The sequence below is a fragment of the Manduca sexta genome, chromosome 9 (assembly GCF_014839805.1).
Source record: "Manduca sexta isolate Smith_Timp_Sample1 chromosome 9, JHU_Msex_v1.0, whole genome shotgun sequence".
NCBI lineage: Eukaryota > Metazoa > Arthropoda > Insecta > Lepidoptera > Sphingidae > Manduca > Manduca sexta.
In genome coordinates, this window is record NC_051123.1 from 13,056,771 (window position 1) to 13,082,389 (window position 25,619).

The following is a 25,619-nucleotide window of genomic DNA, read 5'->3' on the forward strand; positions in this document are numbered from 1 at the left end:
ACAGATGTCATTGTTCTGACTTCTGAGTTTTGAGCCAAATACATTTTTAGGTTATATGTAATTCCTAAGTTTTAATTCTTTACTTTTACTGGTATAATAATTTGGGTTAAAACATCGTTAAGCTTGTCTATTAGTAAATATCCAATATTTCGACTCAAAGGAAAATGGACTATTTAAATATTTCATTCATTACCGGTATAGGTTGTGGCTTGTGCATAGGTGTATCGTTATTTGTATTAAAAAAAGGTTTAGGATTTTATTCTAGCGCTGAAAATGCTGTTAAAAAGGTAAGATATATAAATATTTTTTAATTACTGTAATTTTTTATTTATACAGGTATGATAGGCTATACATTCAGGGCCTTACTAATGAAGTTAACGTTCCATATATCTGTCAAAGTTATACAGCGTTTTGTCTCGTAGTGTTATAACTGCTCTTTAATTTTGCCTTACTACCTCTGAGGCTTAATCAGTAACCGTCATGATAGCAAGAAAAAACATTAAACAACTTTCACAGATGTTTCCATTTAGAAGGAAGGTGGTTATTGCATACGGCTCAATGACTTAAGTATAGGTACATTTTATAAGATAAATCAGTACAATTCTCGGGAAAAGTAAACATCAATGGGGCAGAAAGCCTCTTGTTTTGATGTTTCATTTGGACTATACATATTGAATATTCAGTGTGTAGGATGTTAGTATCGCTGGTTGAATGCCTCGTTGATTAAAATGTAATATTGACATTGCGGTGATACATTTAACTACATATATTCTAGCTCTGCTAATATTGTGCCAAAAATAATTCATAAATAATGAAAATTTTCACCAAAAATCCTAGTCTTAACGTCAGTCTATATATCATAATGATTTCATATGTTTATATGAATGTTATATAATTTTGTGATTTAGTGTAAATATAGTGTGAGCGTGAGTGTGTGTTAAAAATTCACATCACACCAGTATACCAAATCCTAAAGCACTTACATACTTTTTATTAATATTTATTTAGTTCAAAACTTTTTATTTAATATCTAGTTTGTGTAATTTGTTGTATACTATTATTTTCAACATCATAAGTATGTGATTTCAATTAATAGCGTAATAAAAAAATACTATAAATTTTAATGCAATTGTATAATGTTAGAACATATAAATAGCCTGGATGAAATATGCAATAACTGTCTTAATTTAATCAAACCTTTAGTGATCAGTCTTTGATCCTTACGAGCAGCAGGATTGGTTAGCGTTAGTGTCTCCATGTGTAAATCGAGAATTGCCATGTTACAAGATTAAAAATACTAGGTTTTCAGACAAAATTAGCTTGAATCATTAAAACTCACCTGTAATGAGTCGAGGAAGCTAAAAAATGTCTCCAATATGTAATTTGAATCCATTTATTAGGGATTTATGGCAACTAAATGCAATAAACATTGTGAAGTATAACATGGTCAAGGTAATATCTTTTTTCCTTGACGGTAGATTACGGCCAGATTATGGTGCATCTACATTGAATATGGAGACTGATTAACATAGTAAAATTATTGCATTTATTGCCTATTTCCTTGCCGATATGATAAAGATTTTAAAAACTATGAATGCAGATCTTAATATCCAAAAATTATGGACAGTCTCCTAAGAAAGATTTACTGAGCTGTTTAAAAAAGCCAACCAGTTAAAATTTGAAGTGCAATATAAAATTTAAAATGCTTAATAGTTTATCACTATGTATATCTGCATTGATATTATGTATAAATACACTCCTCATAACCTGATTCAGATAAAAAACAAAAATTGGCAAAGAAATACAAAATTTCACCATACAGATATCTGTTCTTCATTAAACTGACCAAACCACAACACATAGTATTGTTATAGATTAATAATGAAAACCTGTCTATCGGTTATAGCTATACTATGTACTTAATGGTTAATTTCCGATTTGACAAAAGTCATCTTAATGATAACACATGGCAGATAAATTCACTTGTTTGTTACCTGATGCGTTATATTATTGCCTATATTAAAATTAAATAACTAGACGATGGATTAATATGTTGGTATTTATCAATATTTTTTTAACATATAAAGGCTGCCTCTGTGTCTTAGTGGTGTTCCATTCCAGATAGGTTTACTGCGTTTATACATCTAATTCGATCCCGTTTTTTCACTCTTCAGTGTCGGCGTGAAGTCTAGAATTGTATCCAATAAATAGCAATTCATAGGTTTACGCATATTTGTAGTTGTATTACATCTTTGTCTACCTCTAGAGAGGAGGATAATCGTGATGGTGTTTCTGTTTACTAAAAAGTAAGGTTAATAAAGAATTGAGAAAATCGACTTATACATTTTTCTTTCAGCAAATGGTGTGTAAAAATTTTGAATTTTAGTGCTGATTTTTAAATAATAAATATGTAATATAATATATAGATTTTGTGTAAGTAAATAACAATTTTAGGAGCACTAAAACATGTCTGATGACATACATAATTTTATATTTATATTTCAAAAATGTATTCATACTTGAATACATTTTTGAAATATATTATTATTAATTTATGCACTTTATGTTACTACATAAAGTGCATAAATTAATAATAATTTTAATATAAAATTAACAATCTCAAGCACCACTAAACCAATTTTTCTGCTAATAGGAAGCCGCATTACCGAGTGCTATAGGCAAATTTTTATTCCGGGAAAATATTTTCCAGAAAAACTTTTTCACTCGAACGGAGCCGCGGGCATAATTTTTAATAAATCAGATTAGTGTTACAATAATCCACGGGAATATTCTTTTTCAATTACTTATCTTAAAAAATTATAAATGCCAACCGCAATGAAATGATTCAGCGCGCGGCTGGCTATCAATGCCGTGACGTCACCTGCGTGGCTTAAAGAAAATATACTTACTATTGTCTATGCACACACACACGTACGCACTTGTGGCTTCTATTTCCACTATGTAGGGGTGACTTAGAGGTCGAACTAATGTATTAACTTTTTGCAATGTGCGAAGTGTCCCACGATGTGATAGGCAGAGGCGGCCTTGGGGGTGGCGAACCGGACAACCACCCGGGCCCTCTCGCTTACAGAGGCTTCGCAGGACATTTTTTTTTTAAGTTCTTACCGACAAAATTGTTAAACAGGGGAACGTTTTTTACTCTGCCTGGGCCTCGCCGCGTCTAGGGCCGCCACTGGTGAAAGGGCCGAGCCCATTCCCATTTTGCCGGAGATAAATTCAGACTCGCCTCTCCGGTCTGATATTCAGGAGATTTTTTCCTTGTCGCTGGTGGGCCGCTTGTAACCCACCTATGCCACCGACGCAGCCAGGGAATTATTTATAATATAAAATGAATCGCTGAATGTCTTGCTAAGGGCAAATCTCCAGAGCAGCTGAACCGATTTCGCTAATTCTTTTTTTATAATATTCATTGAAGTACGAGGATAGTTCTTTACATATCAATGTAGGATTACGATTACAAAAATGTTATTATTAATCTAAATACTAATTACGAAACGCAATTTGTAATCGTAATCCCAATATTTTTTTCCTAATATTAATTTGTAATCACATTACAATTAATCAATTCATTAACAAAAGTTTGAAGGTCATAGTGTCATATTGGTAAGTTTATTTAATATTTACAAGGGGTTTCCTACAAAATTACGTACAAATTGTAATAAATATGATACATATGCACTGTACTAAGGACAGCCGTCTGCTTATTCCTACACTTCGCAATTCGGATTAGCGGGTGATTCAGGACGCAGCCTTTCGGACGAGCGCCCGACCTTCGTACGTAAGAATTTCAAAAATTATAATGATTCTAAGATTTTAGTACGTCCAAAGTTTCGGAAATACTATCATTTACATGTCTTAATTGAAGTCCCAAGTGCTTAAATTATTAACGATGTACAACGGTCCGCTACGCATGATAGTTTGTAGCTAATGACATTATTATGACCGGTGCCCAGATTGTAAATATGTCTTTTATTATAATCCATATTAGGTTTTCTTTTGATTTTTACATAAATTGTGATATTTGGTTCAAGTAGGTACCTTAATGAAATACCTAGCTATTTATTTTCCAAATACTTCATAAAAAAAACTTAAGAAATTAGCATTTAAAGAACAACTTTACAAAATTCTCTACATATTATGTCATAGTTATGTTTACTTAGTAATTATTATTATTTGGTACATTTGTTTTAATTTATCTTTTTTTTAATGATTTCTTATGTTTACTCGAATGTTAGACATTAAAATTAAACAATTTTTTCGGATTTTATCGCGGTTTTAAGTAATATTTTCTCCAAACGTTTCGAAGACTTTACAGCCTTCATGGTCACGGGAGGGACTGAGGTGTTGTTCATCCGCAAAGTCAAAGTTACAATATCTACCTACAATTCACAAATATACAACTTTTTAAATTTTAGTTAGCTGTTGGTGGTTCGATCTACGCAGAATGAGCTCAGAATTTCATGAAATCTGGCAGCCGGTCTTTTGGGTTCCGATTTAATTAAATGTAGAACTGGACCCCAGGCTTGTGCAAGCTTCCAACCATCTTACCTATTGAAATTAGGATGTTTTTTAATTTCAATAGCCTCGCGAATCATCTTAGGCAGGAATCGGTGTTCTTTGGTAAGGATTTGTAGCTTGTCTAGTCGCAGATATTGATTGGAGTCTCCTTCAGAGTGTTCAGCAACTGCAGACTTCGTAGAGCGTCAGTGTTACACGTCAGCTATATGTTCTTTTACGCGGGAACCCATATTTCTTTTTGTTTATCAGATGGTAAAAAAATTAAAAAGTTATGTCTTTTTATAAATTTTAATTATATATAATAAATAGTTATATTAATAATAATAATAAACCCCGAAAACCTACCTTACGTCCGAGTCGAACACTAGACCACGTGGAGGGCGTCAACGTGTACTATTATAAAACTTACACGGCTAACAAGGTAAAGGTAACCCATTCAAAATGGAGACGCGATTAAAAAGTGTTGGAGATTGTAACCTTCGTCGTGACTTATTATTTTTTATATGTTCTATTTTTAGAACTAATTGTATTTTGTTTGCCATAGTTACTTCTCTTTAGTCCGAAATAAACACTCGTGTCAATAACATCTTTTTACTAACTTTATTTAATTACTAAGAACATATACCATATTTACAACACGTTATCAGCACGAACGCTTAGTTCTTAGTTTTTCACGTTATTTAGTAAAATAAAGTTGTATATATTTTTTGTGTGACTAGGAAATAGTAATAGTCTGAAAATGTCACATGAATCTGGAGATGTTTCGAGTGTGAAAAATTCCCCGTCGTCGAGCTCATCTTTTACATTTTCATGTTTGAGGAATAAAGATGGATATCCTACATGGAAATTTAAGATGCGCAATTACCTTATGCATGAGGATCTGTGGGAAACAATCGGTGGATACCCAAATGGAGACACAACCCCTGCCTCTACAAAGGTACGCAAAGACGCAAAGGCATTAGCAAAGATATGCTTATCAGTAGAAGGTGCAGCGATAACCCATATAAGATGTGCAAAAACTGCATCTGAGGCATGGACTTGTTTGCAAAAAGCCTTTGAAGATAAGGGAATAGGACGAAGATTATTTTTGGAGCGTAGACTGTACAGGTTGAGTCTATCAGAGTTCAAAAATATTGAACTATATATTAACGCAGTTATGTCAACCGCACAGGATCTTGCTGATATTGATGTAGTCATAGAGGACAAGTCTATTGCTGCAATACTTTTGGGAGGTCTAACTCCAAGGTATGAACCTCTCATTATGGCTTTAGAAAATTGCAATGTAGACGTGACTACAGAGTTGGTAAAAACAAAACTGCTTAATGAAATGTCCAAAGATGTGGCTACATCATTAGACTCTGTCTTTCATGCGAAGAAGAAGCCTAAGTCAATGAAGAAGAATATAGTTTGTTATGAGTGCAAGACACCTGGACATAAGAGACCAGACTGTCCACAGAGAAACAAGAAGGAGAAAGGCAATGCGGTAAATACCAATGATACGATATTTACAAGTCTTAATACTTCTGGAAACCCAAGAAAGGACATAATTTATGTAGATTCAGGTTGTACTAGACACATGACTTCTAGACGGGACTGGTTTCAGAATATCTCGATACAGAATCAAGGTGCTGTTACTGTCGCAAATGGAGAACAGATTAAGTGCTGCGGAATTGGAAATATTTCAATAAACACGCTTCCTTGGTGGACTGTACGTTTTAGATGGTACTGTAAATGTTTCCGAGAATGTGGCGGATAATTTTTTGACACAAGATGTGCACTCTGGTTGTCAGGATAGTTATCAAATATGGCATAAGAGGTTAGGACATTTGTGTCGTATAGGCATGAACCAACTGAAAAATCACAAGGCAGGTATAAAGTATACAGGAGTAGATAAAACTAGTTGTATCGCTTGCGTGGAAGGTAAACAAGCAAGAAAACCTTTCAAAAGGTTAGCGTTTAATAGGGCTACTTCCCCTTTGGAACTGATCCATATGGATTTGATGGGACCGGTGTCTACAACTTCTTTTCAAGGAAATAGATATATGTTGACAATAGTAGACGATTATACGCGAAAAGTATGTGCTTATTTTATTTCTTCTAAAACAGAAGTCAAAGATATATTTTGTGTGTTTCAATGTTTTGTTGAAAATCAGTTAGATAAAACAATTAAAGCAATTAGGACTGATAGAGGTAAGGAGTTCGTGAATAAAGAGTTTGTTGATTATCTTGCTTCAAAAGGTATAGAACATCAAACAACGACGCCTTATAGTCCTCAGCAAGTTGGAGTAGCGGAACGCACCCATCGTTCGGTTACAGAAAAGGCAAGAACGTTGCTAGCTGAAAGTTCACTACCGAAAGCATTCTGGCAAGATGCATTCCAAGTTGCCATTTACCTTAAGAATAGGTCTCCTCATCGAGCCTTAGGTGGACAAATTCCTTATGACAAATGGTATGGACGAAAAGGTGATCTTAGCCATCTAAAAGTATTTGGTTGTAGAGCTCTAGTCCATATACCTTCGTGTCACAGGAAGAAATTAGATGTCAAGGCACAGGAAGCAATTTTCGTCGGTTATTCTGAAAATCCAGGCACTTATATTTTTAGGGACCCTGCTAACCCACGAAAAGTTATTATATCCAGAGATGCAACCTTTTTTGAAAATTGCTTTACAGCGCTAAAGCAGAAGCAATCTGTCGCACAGTCAAAATCTATATTGTTATTTGATGAGCAAAAAGAGATTGAGTCTGAGTTTGATCATGACTGTCAATTCTATGACTGTGATGAGAATATCAGCCCGGCGGCTGAAGCAACTTTACCAGTAAATCTAGAAAGTGCAAAAGAGTCAGTGACTCTGGAAGAGCGAGAGTCTCTCAGTGACTTAACGCTGCCTAGTGTGGAAGAAATGACAGCGAATTTGGAACAGGAATCGCACCCTGAGCGCAGATACCCTTCCAGAGACAGAAAAGCAACAAATTTTTATAAAGCTTACAATACGTCAATGGTAGATTCTAATGAACCTACGACATATTACGAAGCTACTCATGCCGATGATGCTGATAAGTGGCAACATGCTATGGTTGATGAGTATAGTTCCTTAAGGAAACTCCATACATGGAATTTAGTAGATAGACCTAACAAAAGGTTATACCATGTAAATGGATTTACAAAATTAAAAGGGATGCTTATGGTAATATTATCAAGTATAAAGCGAGACTCGTCGTCAAAGGTTTTCATCAAGTTGAAAGTGTAGACTACAACGAGACGTTCGCACCAGTGATTCGTCATTCTTCCCTCCGCACGTTGTTTGCGATAGCTGCAGATATGAAGTTGAGAATGAAGCACTTAGATGTCGATACAGCTTTCCTTAACGGAGATTTAGAAGAAGAAGTTTTCATGGAGCAACCTCTTGGTTTTATTGAAAAGGGTAAAGAAAACAAAGTTTGTTTATTGAAGAAATCTCTTTACGGTCTTAAACAGGCACCGCGAGCTTGGAATAAAAGTTAAATGAAACGCTTTCTAAAATAGGTTTCATAGGAACTCCTTCCGAACCTTGTGTGTATACTAAACTTTTGGTAAAGAACTTGTAATATTAGGAATCTTTGTTGATGACATAATAGTCTTCTTTAATTCTGATTTGACATTTGACACTGTCAAGAATGATTTGTCGAAATATTTTTCATTAAAAGATCTCGGAATACTGAAATGTTATTTGGGACTACAAGTTGAAAGTGATTCCGAGAGTATAAGGTTGAACCAGCGAAATTATATTCTTTCTATATTAGAAAAATTTAATATGAAGGATTGTAAGGCCGTGGATACTCCATTAATTAAAAGAATATGGAAAAAGAATGGATGGTCAAGTCGGTGAGTCTTATCCTTATCAAAACTTAATAGGATGCCTCATGTATCTAGCGGTAAACACACGACCAGACATCGCTTACGCCACGAGCTATTTAAGTCAATTTAATACGTGTTTTACTAAAGAACACTGGAATGCTGCTAAAAGGATTCTGCAATACCTAAAAGGTACCCTAAACTATTCATTGGTTTACAGGAAGAATAGAGAACCTTTAAAGGGTTTTGTGACGCAGACTGGGCAAACTGTCCAATCGACAGAAGGTCATACACCGGTTATGTTTACAAGTTAAGTGGAGGTCCAGTATCATGGGAATCCAAGAAGCAACCTACTGTTGCGTTAAGTTCGGCCGAGTCAGAATATATGGCATTAGCGTCTGCCACGAAGGAAGCGTGTTACTTACGTCGGTTTATATACGAGATAACAGGTATACTTTGTTCAGTTAACTTAGCTTCTGACAGCCAAAGTGCCATTAATCTTGTTCGAAATCCTGTACACCACAGCAGGACGAAGCATATAGATACTAGGTTTCACTTTATTAGGGAAAAGGTATCTAATAATATTGTTAAGTTAGAATATATAAAAAGTAACGATATGCCTGCTGATGTACTAACGAAGGCCCTCGGACCTCTAGCACACAAACGATGTGTAGTTAACTTAGGTTTAGAAACTTAATTATTTTATTTACTTTGTTTCTGTCACAACTGCGATTAAGGGCGGCTGTTGGAGATTGTAACCTTCGTCGTGACTTATTATTTTTTATATGTTCTATTTTTAGAACTAATTGTATTTTGTTTGCCATAGTTACTTCTCTTTAGTCCGAAATAAACACTCGTGTCAATAACATCTTTTTACTAACTTTATTTAATTACTAAGAACATATACCATATTTACAACAAAAAGTAAACTGAGAGGGCCGCTTCCCGGGGGCGATCGCCGGGACACACCTGGAGCTGACGCTGGGTGTCACAGCATGCGATCCGTCAGCGGTGTGGAGTTGAGCAGGCGGACTCATACCGAGTCCAATCTTGGATTAGATGCTACAGCCGACCCAGATCGACAAATTGAAAGTCGAGCCAATAGAGTTCCGGCTGCGGATGTTTCGCAGGAGGCACAAGTCACTCAACCTGTGACCACCAAAGCTGGCAAGATTAGGGTGCGTATGCAATGGAATAAAGAAATAAATGAATTCATAATGCGCACCTACTTATATATTACAAAACTAGAAACAGACAAAACTATGTATTGCAATAGATTATTCGAACAATTTAAAATCAAATACCCGCATATTAATGTAACATCCCAAAGAATTGCTGACCAAAGACGCGTAATATTAAGGAACAAACTTTTATCAGATGACGAAATAAATACAATAAGAGAAGAAGTAACCTTACAATTAGAATATGAAGAGAAAGATTTAGAATTGCTAATTAATACTATAAACTCAACACAAAATACACTACCTAACACACCCTTATTTGAAGAAGACAGTAGTGAAGTAACTTACTTGCTATCACCGAATCGGGAAATACACTCACAAACATCACACGTTGCCACACAAACCTCAGACCCATCACTCATCTCACTAGCTCATCTAAATGAATACGATACACGAGACACAGACATTAACTCCGAATTACGCTGTAAAGAAATTGAGGAACAACTGCAAACTTACTTAACACTGTATACCGGAACTGACCCTACATCTAGACCAAAATTACCTCGATTAAAAGAAACTAAAAAATTATGCGTATTACTAGATGTGTTTAACAACGATATTTTAATGAAATTTTACAGTATTGATAGCGATTTAGTACATCTACATACATTAATATATTGCAGCTCGTTAGTAATATGTAAAACTCTAGGCTTTAAAATTCAAAATAATAATAGAAATATAGTTCATAAATCCAAATTAGAGAAAACCAGCGTGGCAAATAAGAATAGAAAGAGACATAAACAAAATACGAGGGGATATAGGTGTTTTAACACAATACATAAATAATAACAGAAGTAAGAAAGTGATTAAGAAAGTAGAAGTAATATTTAATAAAACTAAAATACATTCAACACATGAAAGAAATAATATTCGACCACAAGAGTTTTTAGATACATTAAAACAAAGACTGACAGTAAAATCACAAAGACTTTCAAGATATAAAAAATCCCACCAGAGAAAATTAGATAATAAAATGTTTATTTCCAACTAGCTTTTGCTCGCGGCTTCGCCCGCGTGAAGGTGTTTTCCAGGATAAAATTCCACTGTTTGATAAAAGTCTTGCTACATATTTTCCCGGTACTTATAGGTTCAAACTAATTTTATCCCCAATCTATAATTTCAGTTCAATCAGTCGAAAATCTAAGAACATTTATACAAACTTTCATCCCCTATTTTATCCCCTTAAGGGTAGAATTTATCAAAATCCTTTCTTAGGGGATGCCTACGTCATAGTAGCTTTATGCATGTAAAGTCTTAGCCCGATCCGTCCAATGGTTTGGGCTGTTCCTTGATATATCACTGTCAGTCACCTTTGAGTTATGTATTATATATTAACAACTGAAGTTAGCTAAAATTAAGTTTCTCGAAGCCGACCACTATTTATGTACTATGTATTTTGAGACTATGCAATTTTGTCGCGTTCGCGATTCACTTTCACTTTTGTTGAGTTTCAGAACGCGATATTAGATCCTCCAACGCGCACGCGAATTTGAACTTTATGCAGCGGTAATAAATTACAAATTGACTCTCCATTTTATTTAGAAAACGTTTGTATGGGAAATAGAAAAATGCTGTTTTGAGGATTTTCCCGGCAATTATTCGAATTTTTCTCACCTTTTAAACCTTCCCTAGACCTCCACGAATAATTCAAGACCAAGATAAGATAAATCCGTTCAGCCGTTCTCGAGTTTTAGCGAGACTAACGAACAGCAATTCATTTTTATATATATAGATGAAAAAACTTTCTATAGATCCCTGAGTGAAAGATGCACGACTGACCTTCCTAATAAAGAAATACCAACAGCAGACGAACTTAAACTTACTGGGCCGACATATGAAAAAAGAAAACGGAACACAATCATGACGCCAGCTGGATTAAAAGCGAAGAGGAACATGTAAAAGATATTGAACAAATGGAATTTACATGTATTACACGAAGTGATATTGAGATAGTAACGAAAGGAATGAAAAATTGGAAGGCCACAGGAGTAGATGGAGTTTATAACTTTTGGATTAAAAAATTTTACACACTACACGAAATTCTAGCTAAAATTATAATAGACATTATTAAAGGCACAGCTGTACTACCAGAATTTATCACAAAAGGCATTACTTATATGCTTCCGAAATCTGATAAAACAAGTGACCCTTCACAATATCGCCCAATAACATGTTTACCAACGTTGTACAAGCTTATTACATCGTGCATTACAAATAAAATAAATAGACACTTAGAATCAAACACAATAATAACCGAAGAACAAAAGGGCTGTAGGCGTAATCATATGGGATGTAAAGAACAATTAATAATAGATTCTACAATACTAAAACATGCAACTACTAACAATCGTTTAAATATCACTTATATAGATTATAAGAAAGCATTTGACAGCGTACCTCACTCATGGTTAATCTGCGTCCTACAAATATACAAAATTCACCCACAACTTGTAGCTTTTCTGGAAAGAGCTATGATTAAATGGAGGACTACATTACACTTGACAAACGGAATAAATTCGATAACTACATGTGAAATTCCAATAGAGAATAGCATTTTTCAAGGAGACTCTTTGAGTCCCATGTGGTTTTGCCTTGCCCTCAATCCCCTTTCTCACCAGCTTAATAAACATAACCATGGATACAAACTCACCCCTTCATGCACAATTAGTCATCTCATGTGTATGGATGATATTAAATTATTTGCCAAGACAGAAAAAGGAATAAATAAAGTTATAGAAATAACAGCACAATTTAGTAAAGACATTAATATGACTTTTGGACTTGATAAATGCAAAACTCTTAAGCTACACAAAGGAAAAATATTAAATACTAGTATTACACATGATCATTGCTTTTCACTTATGGAAGAAAATGAAACATACAAATATTTAGGCATGCACGAAGGTAGGACAATAAATCATACACAAATAAAGGCAGTTCTAACTAAACAATATTTAAATAGACCAAATAAAATATGCAAAAGATCCCTAACATCTAAAAATCTAGTAAAAGCTATTAATACATTTGCCACACCAGTGTTAACATACTCTTTTGGGATAGTAAAGTGGTCACGTACAAACATTAATAATTTGGAAATTAAAACTAGGATAACTCTTACAAAACACAATTATTTGCACCCTAAATCCGCGATAGAAAGAATGACCATAAAAAGAACGCAAGGAGGAAGAGGGTTGATCGATCTTAAAATCCTTTGGGAAGAACAAGAGCGCAAATTAAGAAATTTCTTTTACAATAAAGCTTTATCCAGCAAAATTCATTTAGCCACAGTAGAATCAGACCAAAATTTTACACCTTTAAACTTGATTGACCGAAATAAGCAGTTTAAAACAGTAGCAGAAAAACTTCACACAAAATTAGATTCATGGCGTAGAAAAGAATTACATGGTAGGCATAAACATGATTTAGAACAATCGCACGTAGATCCCACAGCATCTAACAGATGGCTTAAAGTAGGCACACTATTCCCAGAAACAGAAGGTTTTATGCTTGCAATTCAGGATCAAGTTATAAATACCAAGAATTATAAAAAAAATCATATTAAAAGACCCCAACACAACTGATGATAAATGCAGGAAATGCCAACGCCAACCCGAAACTATTCAACACATAACTAGCGCGTGCCCAACACTAACCCAAACCGACTATACACACCGACATAACCAAATAGCTCATTACATACACCAAAAATTAGCTTTAAAATATGGTCTGATATCCGGAAAACCAGAACCCTACTATCAATATAATCCGAAGCCAGTACTGGAGAGCAACAAATATAAAATGTTTTTTGACAGAGCCATATTAACCGATAAAACCATACATAACAATAGACCAGATATAACACTAATGGACAAGAATAATAAAATAGCATACATAATCGACGTAGCGGTACCCAACACTCATAATTTACAAAAAACAATAACCGAAAAGATTAACAAATATACAGAATTACGAGAAGAAATAACCCGGATATGGAAATTGAACAAAGTTCATATCGTACCTCTGGTTCTCTCCAGTACGGGTGTAATACCAACACTATTATTAAACTCTATTAAGGTACTAGATCTCCCAACAAATTCATATATTACTATGCAAAAGGCAGCAATTCTAAACACGTGTAGAATAGTTCGTAAGTTTCTCCAAGAAGAAACCCCTATCTCTCACTTATCGTAAAAATGATTCTGACTTGGTTTAGGCCCGTGAGTCTCATTTAAAACCGAAGAATAATTTCTTCGAGAAAACGTTAAGTTATAAAAAATAATAATAATAATAATAATAATAAGCCCGCAGGGGCGGCTTTGTGGCGAGCCGACGGTGAGTGGCGACACCGCGTTCCCTGATTCCGTGGGGGCTAAATGAGACCCCCTGACCCTTGGCTTGCCTTAACTGGCCGGCTAGGGGTGGAAGTCGCAAGAGCTAAGAACCTCAGCTCCAGGGTGGAAGTGCTCAATCTGCGTAATAGCGAGGAAACGGGATAGGTGAAATCGGTGCACACCTCTCGACACCCTTAAGCCACCCACACCGGTGTTGCGTCCTTGGCTTACGCCACTTATGGGATGCCCATCTATTGGGGGGCAAGTCACCGCCTGCCTTGAATACATAAGATTGAGACATTTTACTTGGCAGGCGTCCCGTTGTCTCAATCAATAGCCCAGAGATTTAAATATTCCCCAATATTCTAGACATGCCAGAGATTTTACTCGCAATGATCTCTCATCTGAAACATGTGCTGAACTTATGTCGGCTACGTTCACATACTGTGCAGATGTTGCTATCGGTCGAGGTTCAATTACAAATACTCGTAGATGTGATTGGTGGAACGAAAATCTAGTCCACCTACGCCGAATTTTTCGTAGGGCGCGCAGGAGGTTTAACAGGCTTAAAAGCGTTGTGTCACAGGTGACACTTTTACATCTGCTTTTAATGAACTTAAAATTGCCAGGTCGCACTATAGAGCAGCAGTACAAAAATCGAAAGGTAATTTATTGCGTAAAATCGCCGCGCGGTTAGATAAGGAGGGCCCTTGGTCTCCTTTATACCAAGAGTTTAAAGCAAATAGACCAATTAATTTATCTTACATCGATAATATTAAATTTAATAATAGCTATACGACTGGTATTGAGGAGACTACGGAAGCACTGTTGCATTCACTTATACCCGATGATATTATTAATGACAACAATTATCACAACCAAATTAGAATGTGGGCCGCGGAATTGCCAAACTCTCCAGTCTCAAACCTTGCGACATTAGATGAATTTATTGCCATTGTTGCATCTCTGCCGTTAAACAAAGCCTCCGGCGAGGATAAAGTGTCTAACAAGATGATTAAAGAAGCGTGTAAATCAGCCGGAGATTCGTTACTATCTGTCTTTAACCGATGTATTGCTGAAGGTATATTTCCGCGAATATGGCGCTCCGGTTTCATTCGAATAATACCTAAAAGTGGCGACAAGGCTCCCGATGATCCCAAGTCATATAGACCTATTACGTTGTTACCATCTTTAGGTAAACTTCTAGAACGCCTCATTGTCCCTCGTCTGCTACCGGGCGGACCAGTATTTCACAAAAATCAATTCGGATTTACCATAGGTAGGTCGACTACAGACGCGGCAATATCGGTTAGAAGAACAGTAAGTATATCGGAACATAAATATGTATTCGGTATCTTCTTAGACATCTCCGGTGCCTTCGACAATGCTTGGTGGCCTATGATACTTCTTAAGTTAAAAATACGAGGCTGCTATAGGAATATATATTCCCTAATTTACTCATACTTCTCGTACGGAACATCCAAACTGAAACTCGGCCACCATGCCGTGTCGAAGTCGCTGAGTATGGGATGTCCACAAGGCTCAGTTGTAGGTCCTTATTTATGGAATTTGAGCTTCGATGATTTTCTTTCAATTCCCTTACCTGTAGGATGCACTTTAACCGGATATGCGGATGACGGCCTCTTACTAATAGAATCTAATAGTAGATCGGGGCTTGAAAGTTTGGCGGATACGTGTTTACAATTAATATCTGAATGGGGTGAAAGAAATCGCCTTACATTCGCACCTCACAAAACGTTCCAACTGCTTTTAAAAGGTATATTAAAATCACCGCCGCGAATAAAATTTAATAATATTGTTGTAAAAGGAAAGAATCGGTTTGTTATTTAGGTTTGATTTTAGAACGAAATTTTTCCTTTCTAGAGCATATAATAACGTCGGGGAAAAATCAAAACGTAACTTTTACGCCTTGACAAGGATATCGACCTCTACGTGGGGACTGTCTTTCACTACGCTCAAAATCATCTATGGAGCGACTTACTTAGCTTGCATTACATACGGATCACCTGTATGGGCCGATAGGGCAACTATCGGTGCTGTGCGCAGGAAACTGCTCCAGAGTCAACGATTGGCGTTGATATTCTTGTGTAAGGCGTATAGAACTGTTAGTACAGAAGCTTTGCCTGTCCTCGCGGGTGTACTCCCTGTCGATTTGGAGGTACAGCGTCGCGCCACTATGAATTACTCAACCAGAGAGGATATGGATAAAAAGTTTCTTACGTCTCGCGAGCTCTTAAGAATCGATAGACTATTTAAAACGCACACTGATGTACACAACGAGTTATTAAATGAATGGCAATGTAGGTGGGACTCGTCTTCGAAAGGGCGTCATTTATATAAATACTTTCCGTACGTTCGCGATCGCCTAATTAAAACTTGGCTAGAAATAGATTACTGTGTATCGCAATTTCTTACCGGCCATGGTAATTTTAAGGGTAAACTGTTCTCATTTAGGCTGGTTGATTCTCCTGCGTGCCCATGCTCTACACCTGGTTACGAGGCTGAACAATCTGCTCATCACGTACTTTGGGAGTGTGGTCTCTGGCATGAAGAGCGCAACATCATGTTAAACAGTATGCAAATAACATCTGGGGTTGTATACTACATGGACCTTGTTGAGACTAGACGGAATTTCCGTGCTTTCCGGCGTTTTGCCATGCCTATTGTAATCAAATCTAACAGCTCATGTGATAGGACCCTTTCATTTAATTTTATCCGTGGTGCTTTATAACTAGCTTATCTAGTTGTAAACGTCCCTATCCTTGAGGTTAAATCGCCTCCTTACATCATGATTTTGTCACCCGCATTACTCTGGAGGGAAGTGGACAATTAATATTTCCAACTCCTCCCTATTTTTTTCTATTTGATTAATTTCGTTGCGGGATAATGACATATTAGTTTTCCCTGAGACTCGCCGAGCTTCACTGCTCGGTGTCACAAAATGCGTGCCACTGCTGATCCTGGCTTACAGGAGTTGTAGTGGTGGGTGTGAGGGCGGGAAAGTCTCTATTAAAAAAAATCAATAGCCCAGCAACCAGTCCAGCTAGATCCCATCCATAGACCCAGTATAATTCCCATCTTTTCTGCAATAGTCCCTGCACCTTGCAAGCGCTGTCTTTGGCTGTATTTCCTCCATAAGTATAGACAGAGAGAGTACTCGCAAGGTGTATAAACCCCAACTAGAGTAATGTATCTTAAAGGGGCCTCTACGTGTTGGATCCATGTCCCCACGCAAGCCTTCCAAAAGGACCGGCCTTTATGCCGTGATTTCCCGCAGGAAAGATACAACATAATAATAATGTATATAAAATAGAATAATTTAAATATACAGGCATTACACATCTATCTATACTTATAATAAATCTGTAGAGAGGTCAATTCTGTACATGAAATATATTTCCAAAATAACTATCAGGTGGTGATTAGGGATCGATACTGATGCCAAAAATGCAATTAGTAAAATTTTTGTCTGTCTGTCTGTCTGTCTGTATAACCGTTATAGAAACAAAAACTACTCGACGGATTGTAACGAAACTTGGTACAATTATTTTTCATACTCCTGTGCTGGTTATAGCATACTTTTCATCACGCTACAATTAATAGGAGCAGAGCAGTGAAGAGAAATGTTGGGAAAACGGGAGAAGTTACTCCATTTTTTAAGCTTCCGTCGCGTGTGCAACCTTAATGGTTACAGCTACACAGAAATCATGTATGACGGAATTGTTCTCCTTAAAATTATGTAAAAAATATCCCACGACAGCATATGTCTTATCGTTTATGGTTGACTCACAATAACACGTGTAACTCCCGATAGCTTAGCAGTTCGAAGCTTTCTCATTATATTTGTCTACTCTTACGTTTATAACACTCTCAGTCATCCCTAATTAAAAAAGTTAAAATTATTAAATATTCCATAAAAAAGAATCATAGAAATCGGTATAGAAACACCAAAGTTATACATGAAATACGCTAATAATAAGCCATCATGCGTGAATACTGAATTATGCTATAAGGATTATTTTTGTATATATATAAGGTCGCGAACGCACAGGCAGGCGGCTTGCTTGGCACCTAGAGGCTAGCGAATCACCTAGCGAGTAGCTTCGTAAAACGAACATTCTCGAACGTTCGCGACCGGCCTAGCAGCTAGGCGCCAATAATATTAGAGGAGTTCCTTCGATTTCACCAGGATCCCATCATCAGATCCTGACCGGACAATCGGACTACCTGCATACCACCATACATTAAAAAAACATCCCGACAAATTGAGCACCTCCTCCATTTTTGAAGTCCGAAATCCACGCGAGCGAAGATGCGGGCGGAAGCTAGTATAAGAATAAGATAAATAAATAAATAGATACACATATAAATAAGATATAACAGTGACGTTTTGGTTGCCATTTTAGTTCAGATTTTGAACAAATAGTTTATTTGGATGTTCGTGTCTACAGAATATACTGTTTTTAGCAATATTTGAGTGACTGCGCCGTAACTCAGGACACAGCCTTCAATGCTCTGAGCTTCAACCTTAGTTATACGATTAAGATTTTTGAGTGTCATCATGTCAGGAATGATAAAAAATCAGCACTCGTCCCTCTTCGTTTTCGAGAATGATTTTCTTACAGCCATGTTGTGAATTATCATGAACAAATATGCTTTATATACTAAATTAGCTTTTGCCCGCGGCTCCGCACGCGTTATAAAGTTTTTCAGGCTAAAGTTTTCCGTTATAAAAGTAGTGGTTTTCCGGGAGCCTATGTTCTTCCCAGGGTCTCAAACTGACTCCATACCAAATTTCATCTTAATACGTTGGGTAGTTTTTGAGTTAAACACGTTCAGGCAGACAGATGCAGCGGGGGACTATGTTTTATAGTATATTTTTTACAACTTTTTAAGAGGAACAATCCCGTCATACATCATTGTTGCATAACTTTAACCGTTAACGCAGCGCACGCAACGGAAGCTCTCAAAACTAATAAATTGTCCCCGTGTTTGCAACATGTTTCATTACTGCTCCGCTCCTATTGGTCATAGCGTGATGTTATATTACTTAGAGCATTCCAAAAACAAAGGGCTATTCAACACAAAAAGAATTTTTCAGTTCGAACCGGTAGTTCCTGAGATTAGCCATTACTGCTCCGCTCCTATTGGTCATAGCATGATGATATATAACTTAGAGCACTCCAAAAACAAAGGGCTATTCAACACAAAAAGATTTTTTTAGTTCGAACCGGTAGTTCCCAAAGATTAGCCATTACTGCTCCGCTCCTTTTGGGTATAGCGTGATGATATATAGCCTATAGCACTCCACGAACAAAGGGCTATCCAACGCAAAAAAAAATTTTCAGTTTGGACCGGTAGTTCCTGAGATTAGCCATTACTGCTCCGCTCCTATTGGGTATAGCGTGATGATATATAGCCTATAGCACTCCACGAACAAAGGGCTATCCAACGCAAAAAGAATTTTTCAGTTCGGACCGGTAGTTCCTGAGATTAGCCATTACTGCTCCGCTCCTATTGGGTATAGCGTGATGATATATAGCCTATAGCACTCCACGAACATAGGGCTATCCAACGCAAAAAGAATTTTTCAGTTTGGACCAGTAGTTCCTGAGATTAGCGCGTTCAAACAAACAAACAAACTCTTCAGCTTTATATAATAGTATAGATAGTACAGACTACAGGTTGCTTCGGCGCTCGCCCCGCAGACTGCATCACGCGATATTTTAGTCTTGCTCTTCGACGCTTTGATAACATGAGTCAACAATTAAACAGAAATGCCGCTACCTGTCACTACATAATACGTTGCCACGATTGGAATGGATTTTACAGTGGATAACGCGAGGGTATTTTATCATTTGTTATGAATTGAACGAGATTTATCCGACGCTGTACATAATGTTTAAAAAGGACATTTTATCTCGTCTTGTATTGACTACAACTAATTGTAGTGCAACACTTCGGCATGATATATCTTCCATTTTGCAATATGATTGAAGAATATTGTTGCGGCGATCTGTCATTGAAGCGAGTTAAAGGCAGATCGTAGAACTGCACAATGTGTTATCGATGAAAGTATATGAAAGTTAATGGTTGGTGCTAAAAATATCCTTTTGAAAACTGTTTTGACTAGATTAGATAACGGCATACATTACATTTTTTGGGAATCTTTTCATAATAACATTAATAAATATAATCGTAATCGAAAGATTACAATAATTGCATAAGTAAATTAGATATAATTTCGATCAATTATAACTTGAGACAATGAATATCATAATGTGATACGGAACTAAAAGTACTAACATAATACGAGTTGGTTTCTTCATATAAGTTCAGCTAAATTCCGCGAATAAATGAATAAGGATAACTGCACTCTGCGCATAAATGATGATAAAAACTTGTTTTGTTTTAAATTTTTATCTCCTCTGATGACCTAATCTTGTTACAGTTTACCTCGAAAGAAGAATACAAAATGGTACTTGTGGTGCGGACGGATTTGAATATGGGAAAAGGGAAAATAGCTGCACAGTGCGCTCATGCCGCGGTGGGAGCGTTCGAAAAGGCCCAGCGAAAAGACCCCGAAGGGCTCAAGAACTGGCAGATGACTGGCCAGGCTAAGGTGGCTGTGAAAACGGACTCTTTGGATGAAATTAAACAAATAGTAGATAACGCAAAGAAGTTGGGTATAATAACATCGCTAATACGGGACGCGGGCAGGACTCAGATAGCGCCAAACACCGTAACAGTGTTGGGTATTGGACCCGCTCCGAAAGATGTTATTGACAAAGTTACAGGCCATTTGAAACTATTGTAATGTGACAATAAACGAATTAAGGAAACCAGATCTTTTTACTTTATACACCTGATTCATATACAGGGTCATTTTGTCACCCTAGACTTAAATTTAACAGCGAGAAAGTCATCTTGAAAGAAGCCGTTTACTATAAGTTACTCTAACCTAAGGTCAAAAACAAAAAAGTAAAATTTTCAAACAAAATAAATATTCAAATAGTCATTTTATTTTTACACACCTTTTGTCACTACTATTATACTAGAATTCGTCGGAGCGGCAACATCGCACACAGTCATTGATAATATTATGCTCACGCACACGAACAAGTGATATACACTCGGCGCGCAAGGGTAGTTCGTCGCACCGCGCGCGCCGCGCCGCAACCGAACAGCTGATGTCGTCGCTTTAACTACCTAGGGTTTTGTGTCGTGCCACATCACTCAATCAACAAATAGACCAGCAGCGACGACGCTACGCCGACGTTACAAAAAGACACATACCTAAACATCATTATCATCATCAGCTACATAAAGTCCACTGTTGAACATAGGCCTCCCCTAAAGATTTCCAGGCGGACCTGTCGAAAGCTGCCTGCATCCAATATGTTCCCGTGACGTCTATCAAGTCGTCTGTCCACCTTGCAGGTGGATATCCAACGCCAACATAAACATCACGCACTAATCATCACATTTCATTAGAACAATATTTTCTATGCACAAACTATCATCATAAGTAAACGACATTAATCAAACAACCACAAATGCATAAGTTAGGTACACATAACACATTATTTCCGTAATTTTAAAGTGGTGTCATTCTTTTAAATCAAAACACACACATTCTAATGTAGGTAGTTCATCCATTTTAGCAGATAAGTAGGTATAATAAATACGTTCAACGGTTAGATTTATAACACTCATAGAATATCATTCTGCAATTCTGGCAATTCACACGAACAATTAATAACGAAGTTACAATCTTGTCTTGATAATAATTAGGTAATGTAATAATTTGAGGTAAAAATGTCGAGCGACGGGATGCGTCACGGCGCGGCGCGGCGCGGCGTCTAATAGGTATCTAAACATTATTCAAAATAGTAAATGTGTTTACCAATACCTAATGATGATTTGTAGATTGCTTGTTCCTTTAAAAGTTGTTTCATACTTCAAAGTATTTTTAATACAGTTAATTGGTGACTACCTCGGTGCCGCAGTTGTATTATAGTACGGATGCTTTGCTAAGGTCTCGGGATCGAATCCCGGGTCGGACAAAATGATATTGGATTTTTCCATTCAGTAACTATCGCAAATTCATAAATCCACATTAAAATCGTAATGACAGCCTCGGATAGAAACATAATCAATAGATTGTGATTAGTTCAGTTTCGCGTACGCGTCAATGATGCAACTTCGCGATCGTAAAATATTCAAAATGACAAAAACTATTTCTAAAAATAGACTCTATTTTATACAAGTTATGGTCGCATTTAGGGGACCACTTTAAATTTCTTTGTGCCTGACCGACCAAGACGCGACACACGAGCTTAGTGAATTCCACAAAGTAGCGGCAAGGTCTGGAGTAGTGTTGCCTGATGTCCCGATTTGCGCGGGACGTCCCGATTTTCAGAGTTCTGGGACGTGACCCGTTTTGCACCAATAAATTATTAAAACCATTAAGTATTATGAAATAATAAACTACGCATTAATCACTGTGTTGAGTGCGACAATGCAACCAAAATAGCACGTATCATCTCACAAGCGCTGAAGGTACAGTTTTGTTTTATTCTCTTGCTTAGAGATGCGACTCCCCGGCGATCTGTTCTTTAATGTTAAAACAGAAATCCAAATTAAAACGCAACTTTAGCATGACTTGCAGTGATATTTTTTGTAAAACGCAATACATAAAACTAAAATTAAAAAAATACTTGCTTTTTTTTATGTCCCGATCTACAACACTAAATCTCGATTTGTTTTACCTTCTTGATTTTAAACAAATTGATCTTGGCAACACTAATCTGGAGGTACACGATATTTGACGAGCCACAGTTTTACAACTAACACGTGCCCTCGCAGTGTTACCAAACTTTTATTATTACCTTATTGTGTAATATCTTGTTTATTTTATACCCTGTATGTCTATTGAAAATGAATCACTGAATCCAAAATCTCTATTATACTTTATTACTTAAAATAATGTTTCAAAAATACTAAAATATTGCTGTGTATTATTTTAATTAGGTACACTTTTCATTAATCATTTCATCATAAATCATTACTTATTTTATTTTGTAATACAATTGTGTGTTAAATCTGTTAGATCATGTAATAAAAAAAAATCTAATATCAGAATTTTTGAAATGCTGTGTCGTTTTAGCAAGCTTTTGGTAAAAGTTTATACTGACAACACTGCGAGTTTAGGCGAGAAAGAGTACGACTATTGTATTAAATAATCCCGCGCTCTTCGGACTCGGTCAAAGACTCGGACGCATTGCCATAGTGTACCTATCTAGCAAAGAAATGGTACAGAAAGCATAATATGACGTTCGGTAATGTGTACGTAGTCTTCTTTTAGGTATTATGACAAACCGAAATATTAATGTTGGAATTAAAATAAATGTCGGAATATCATGTAGAATCTAAAAAATACGATACCAATAGATTTAAATGTTGTAACTTTAGTAATTATGTAGGTAACTTTTTTGGTAAGAAAACTATTTTATTAACGAAAATAACGTTTATAATTAACGAAATATTTTTGTAGTAATTAATTATTGACTCAATGAACTGCTGCAACCAAGTCAGTGAACGTATTGGGAGTTCATTTGTGAGCTGACCTTCTGAACCCTATAGGTTCGGTAATAATATCATCAGCTGTGACGTAGTTCATTCGCTTCAGTTAAGCGCGCTAAGAAACAGCGTGATCAAAAAACCATAAATCTAAAATCGGGATTATTAACGTAAATATTCGTTACTTATGAATAATCTTTTGCACGGTGTTAGCAGAGGTCGCCAAGAACCTGTGGTTTCATTTAGTAACGCAATGTCGAAATGACCCTGTATAAGGCCCGATTACACAAATAATCAAACAAATGTATTGTCTTCGCCCTTAAGTTTATTTTATGATTTCTCTAATAATTGTGCTTCAAAATGAAGAAAAACTGACCATATTCATTAAAAAGTTTCCTTTTATAGTGGCATTTTACAAAATTTCCTATTTTTCCAACATTGTCAGACGAAAAGGTGAAAGGTGTATTTTTTTGATCCACGAATTAAACTTTTGCCAGCAAACAATTACTTTTACAAGTAATTTCTGGATTTTTAGGGAATGACAAAGTTAAAAATTACCGAAAGCTAGTTTGTAAAAACATCAACACCCGAAAACACCCGATTGAAAGTAAAAAAAAACAAAAGGTAGGTACAGCTACCGAAATTTGAATTACATTGGGATCCGCCATTATATTTTCAATTTGTCAATTTTGACGACACGGGATCGATACATTTTAGATGATTACTTAAATTATATGAAATAATTATAAGGATAATAGAGAAATTTCATGATTCCTGAGAGGGTTGTGCAGTCATATAAAAATTTAAATTAATTTATTCCTTATTTCACGAGCCTATAAATGAACTGCTCTAAACTTTTTTTTTTTTCTCTCTTTTCACTTTATCATGTACTGTTGTAGTCTTTACCCTAAACTGATTGAAAAGAGCAACACCAGAGTTTCTTGCCCGTTCTTCTCTGGTGAAAACTGCTTTCCGAACTGGTGGTAGAGTTAATATTGACGGAATCTAAATAATGTATAACATTTTACAGATTCAAATAAATCATTTCATTTCATATAAACGGAACCGATATTTCCAAATCCAATAGTCAAAATCTTATGTTTTCCACCTCCATACACTGTGATAGCAAATACCTCATGTTAAAATATTAAATATTATTCAGTGTTTTAATTGAGGTAGTCTAAATTTGACCCTGAGTCTAGTCATTTTATGATAACAAAATTAAAGTTTACAACTGTCACAGCACAACATTAAGAATTACAGATATTAAATTTAATCGGGAAAGTAACCGACGAATATAAACCGATACGATATTTGTTTGTTTTGTTTAAGATTAATTGTATTTGTTGTAATTATTTGTTTCAATTTGTTACTAAACTGAATAATTATAATTATTGTGTAATGTACGTTGTAGTTTTATTGACATAAAGCTCTTCGTAAACAGTTTTAAGAAAAAGTTAACTAGCCAGGACTCAGGAGTCCTAATATTATTAATTAAGAATGTAGCTTACACTATAGCAAAACCTACATTGTATAAGTACATCCACACAAACGTAACGAATAATCAACTTTAATTTAAATTAAATATAATAAAACATGTATGATGTTCCACCAGATTTGTTCAAGCGGCGGGCAATAACAGTCTCAATTTGTGCTAGACGCCGCGTCAGTGACGTGGCTCGCTCGAGCCGCTGCGCTTATGTATGTATACTTATATCAGTATAAGTATATTTATAAGTAAGTATATATTACGTTATAATCGACAATAAACTAGTCATATCGAACGTTTATTTTTCGTCCAGAGGAAACACCCAAAACTCCCTAATAGTATGTTATTTTTTGAATCACCGAATTTGCAAATTTGCTTTTTTATTACAATGCCGTATAATAATTATAATTCCCTAGCGTTGTGTTGAAATGAAGAAATATCAAGAATGCTAATACTAAATGTAGGTATTTTCCGGGGTTTTCAAGATTGCACCAATATTTGTAGATATTTGTTTTTAAGTTTTTTTTTATTAAATACTTTAAATGATGCAGCGAGCTTGCCGCCTGACAGATGACGCCTAACAC

General features: G+C 36.0%; 1 protein-coding gene across 1 annotated transcript; it reads left to right on the forward strand.

Moving 5' to 3' along the window:
- On the forward strand, nt 1–20,806 carry LOC115454180 (peptidyl-tRNA hydrolase 2, mitochondrial-like). Its single transcript, XM_037436949.1, has 2 exons — nt 1–287; nt 20,416–20,806. Exons 1-2 carry the CDS (start codon nt 165–167, stop codon nt 20,779–20,781), a joined length of 489 nt encoding a protein of 162 aa, XP_037292846.1. The 5' UTR covers nt 1–164; the 3' UTR covers nt 20,782–20,806.
- Nucleotides 20,807–25,619: the final 4,813 nt, after the last annotated feature.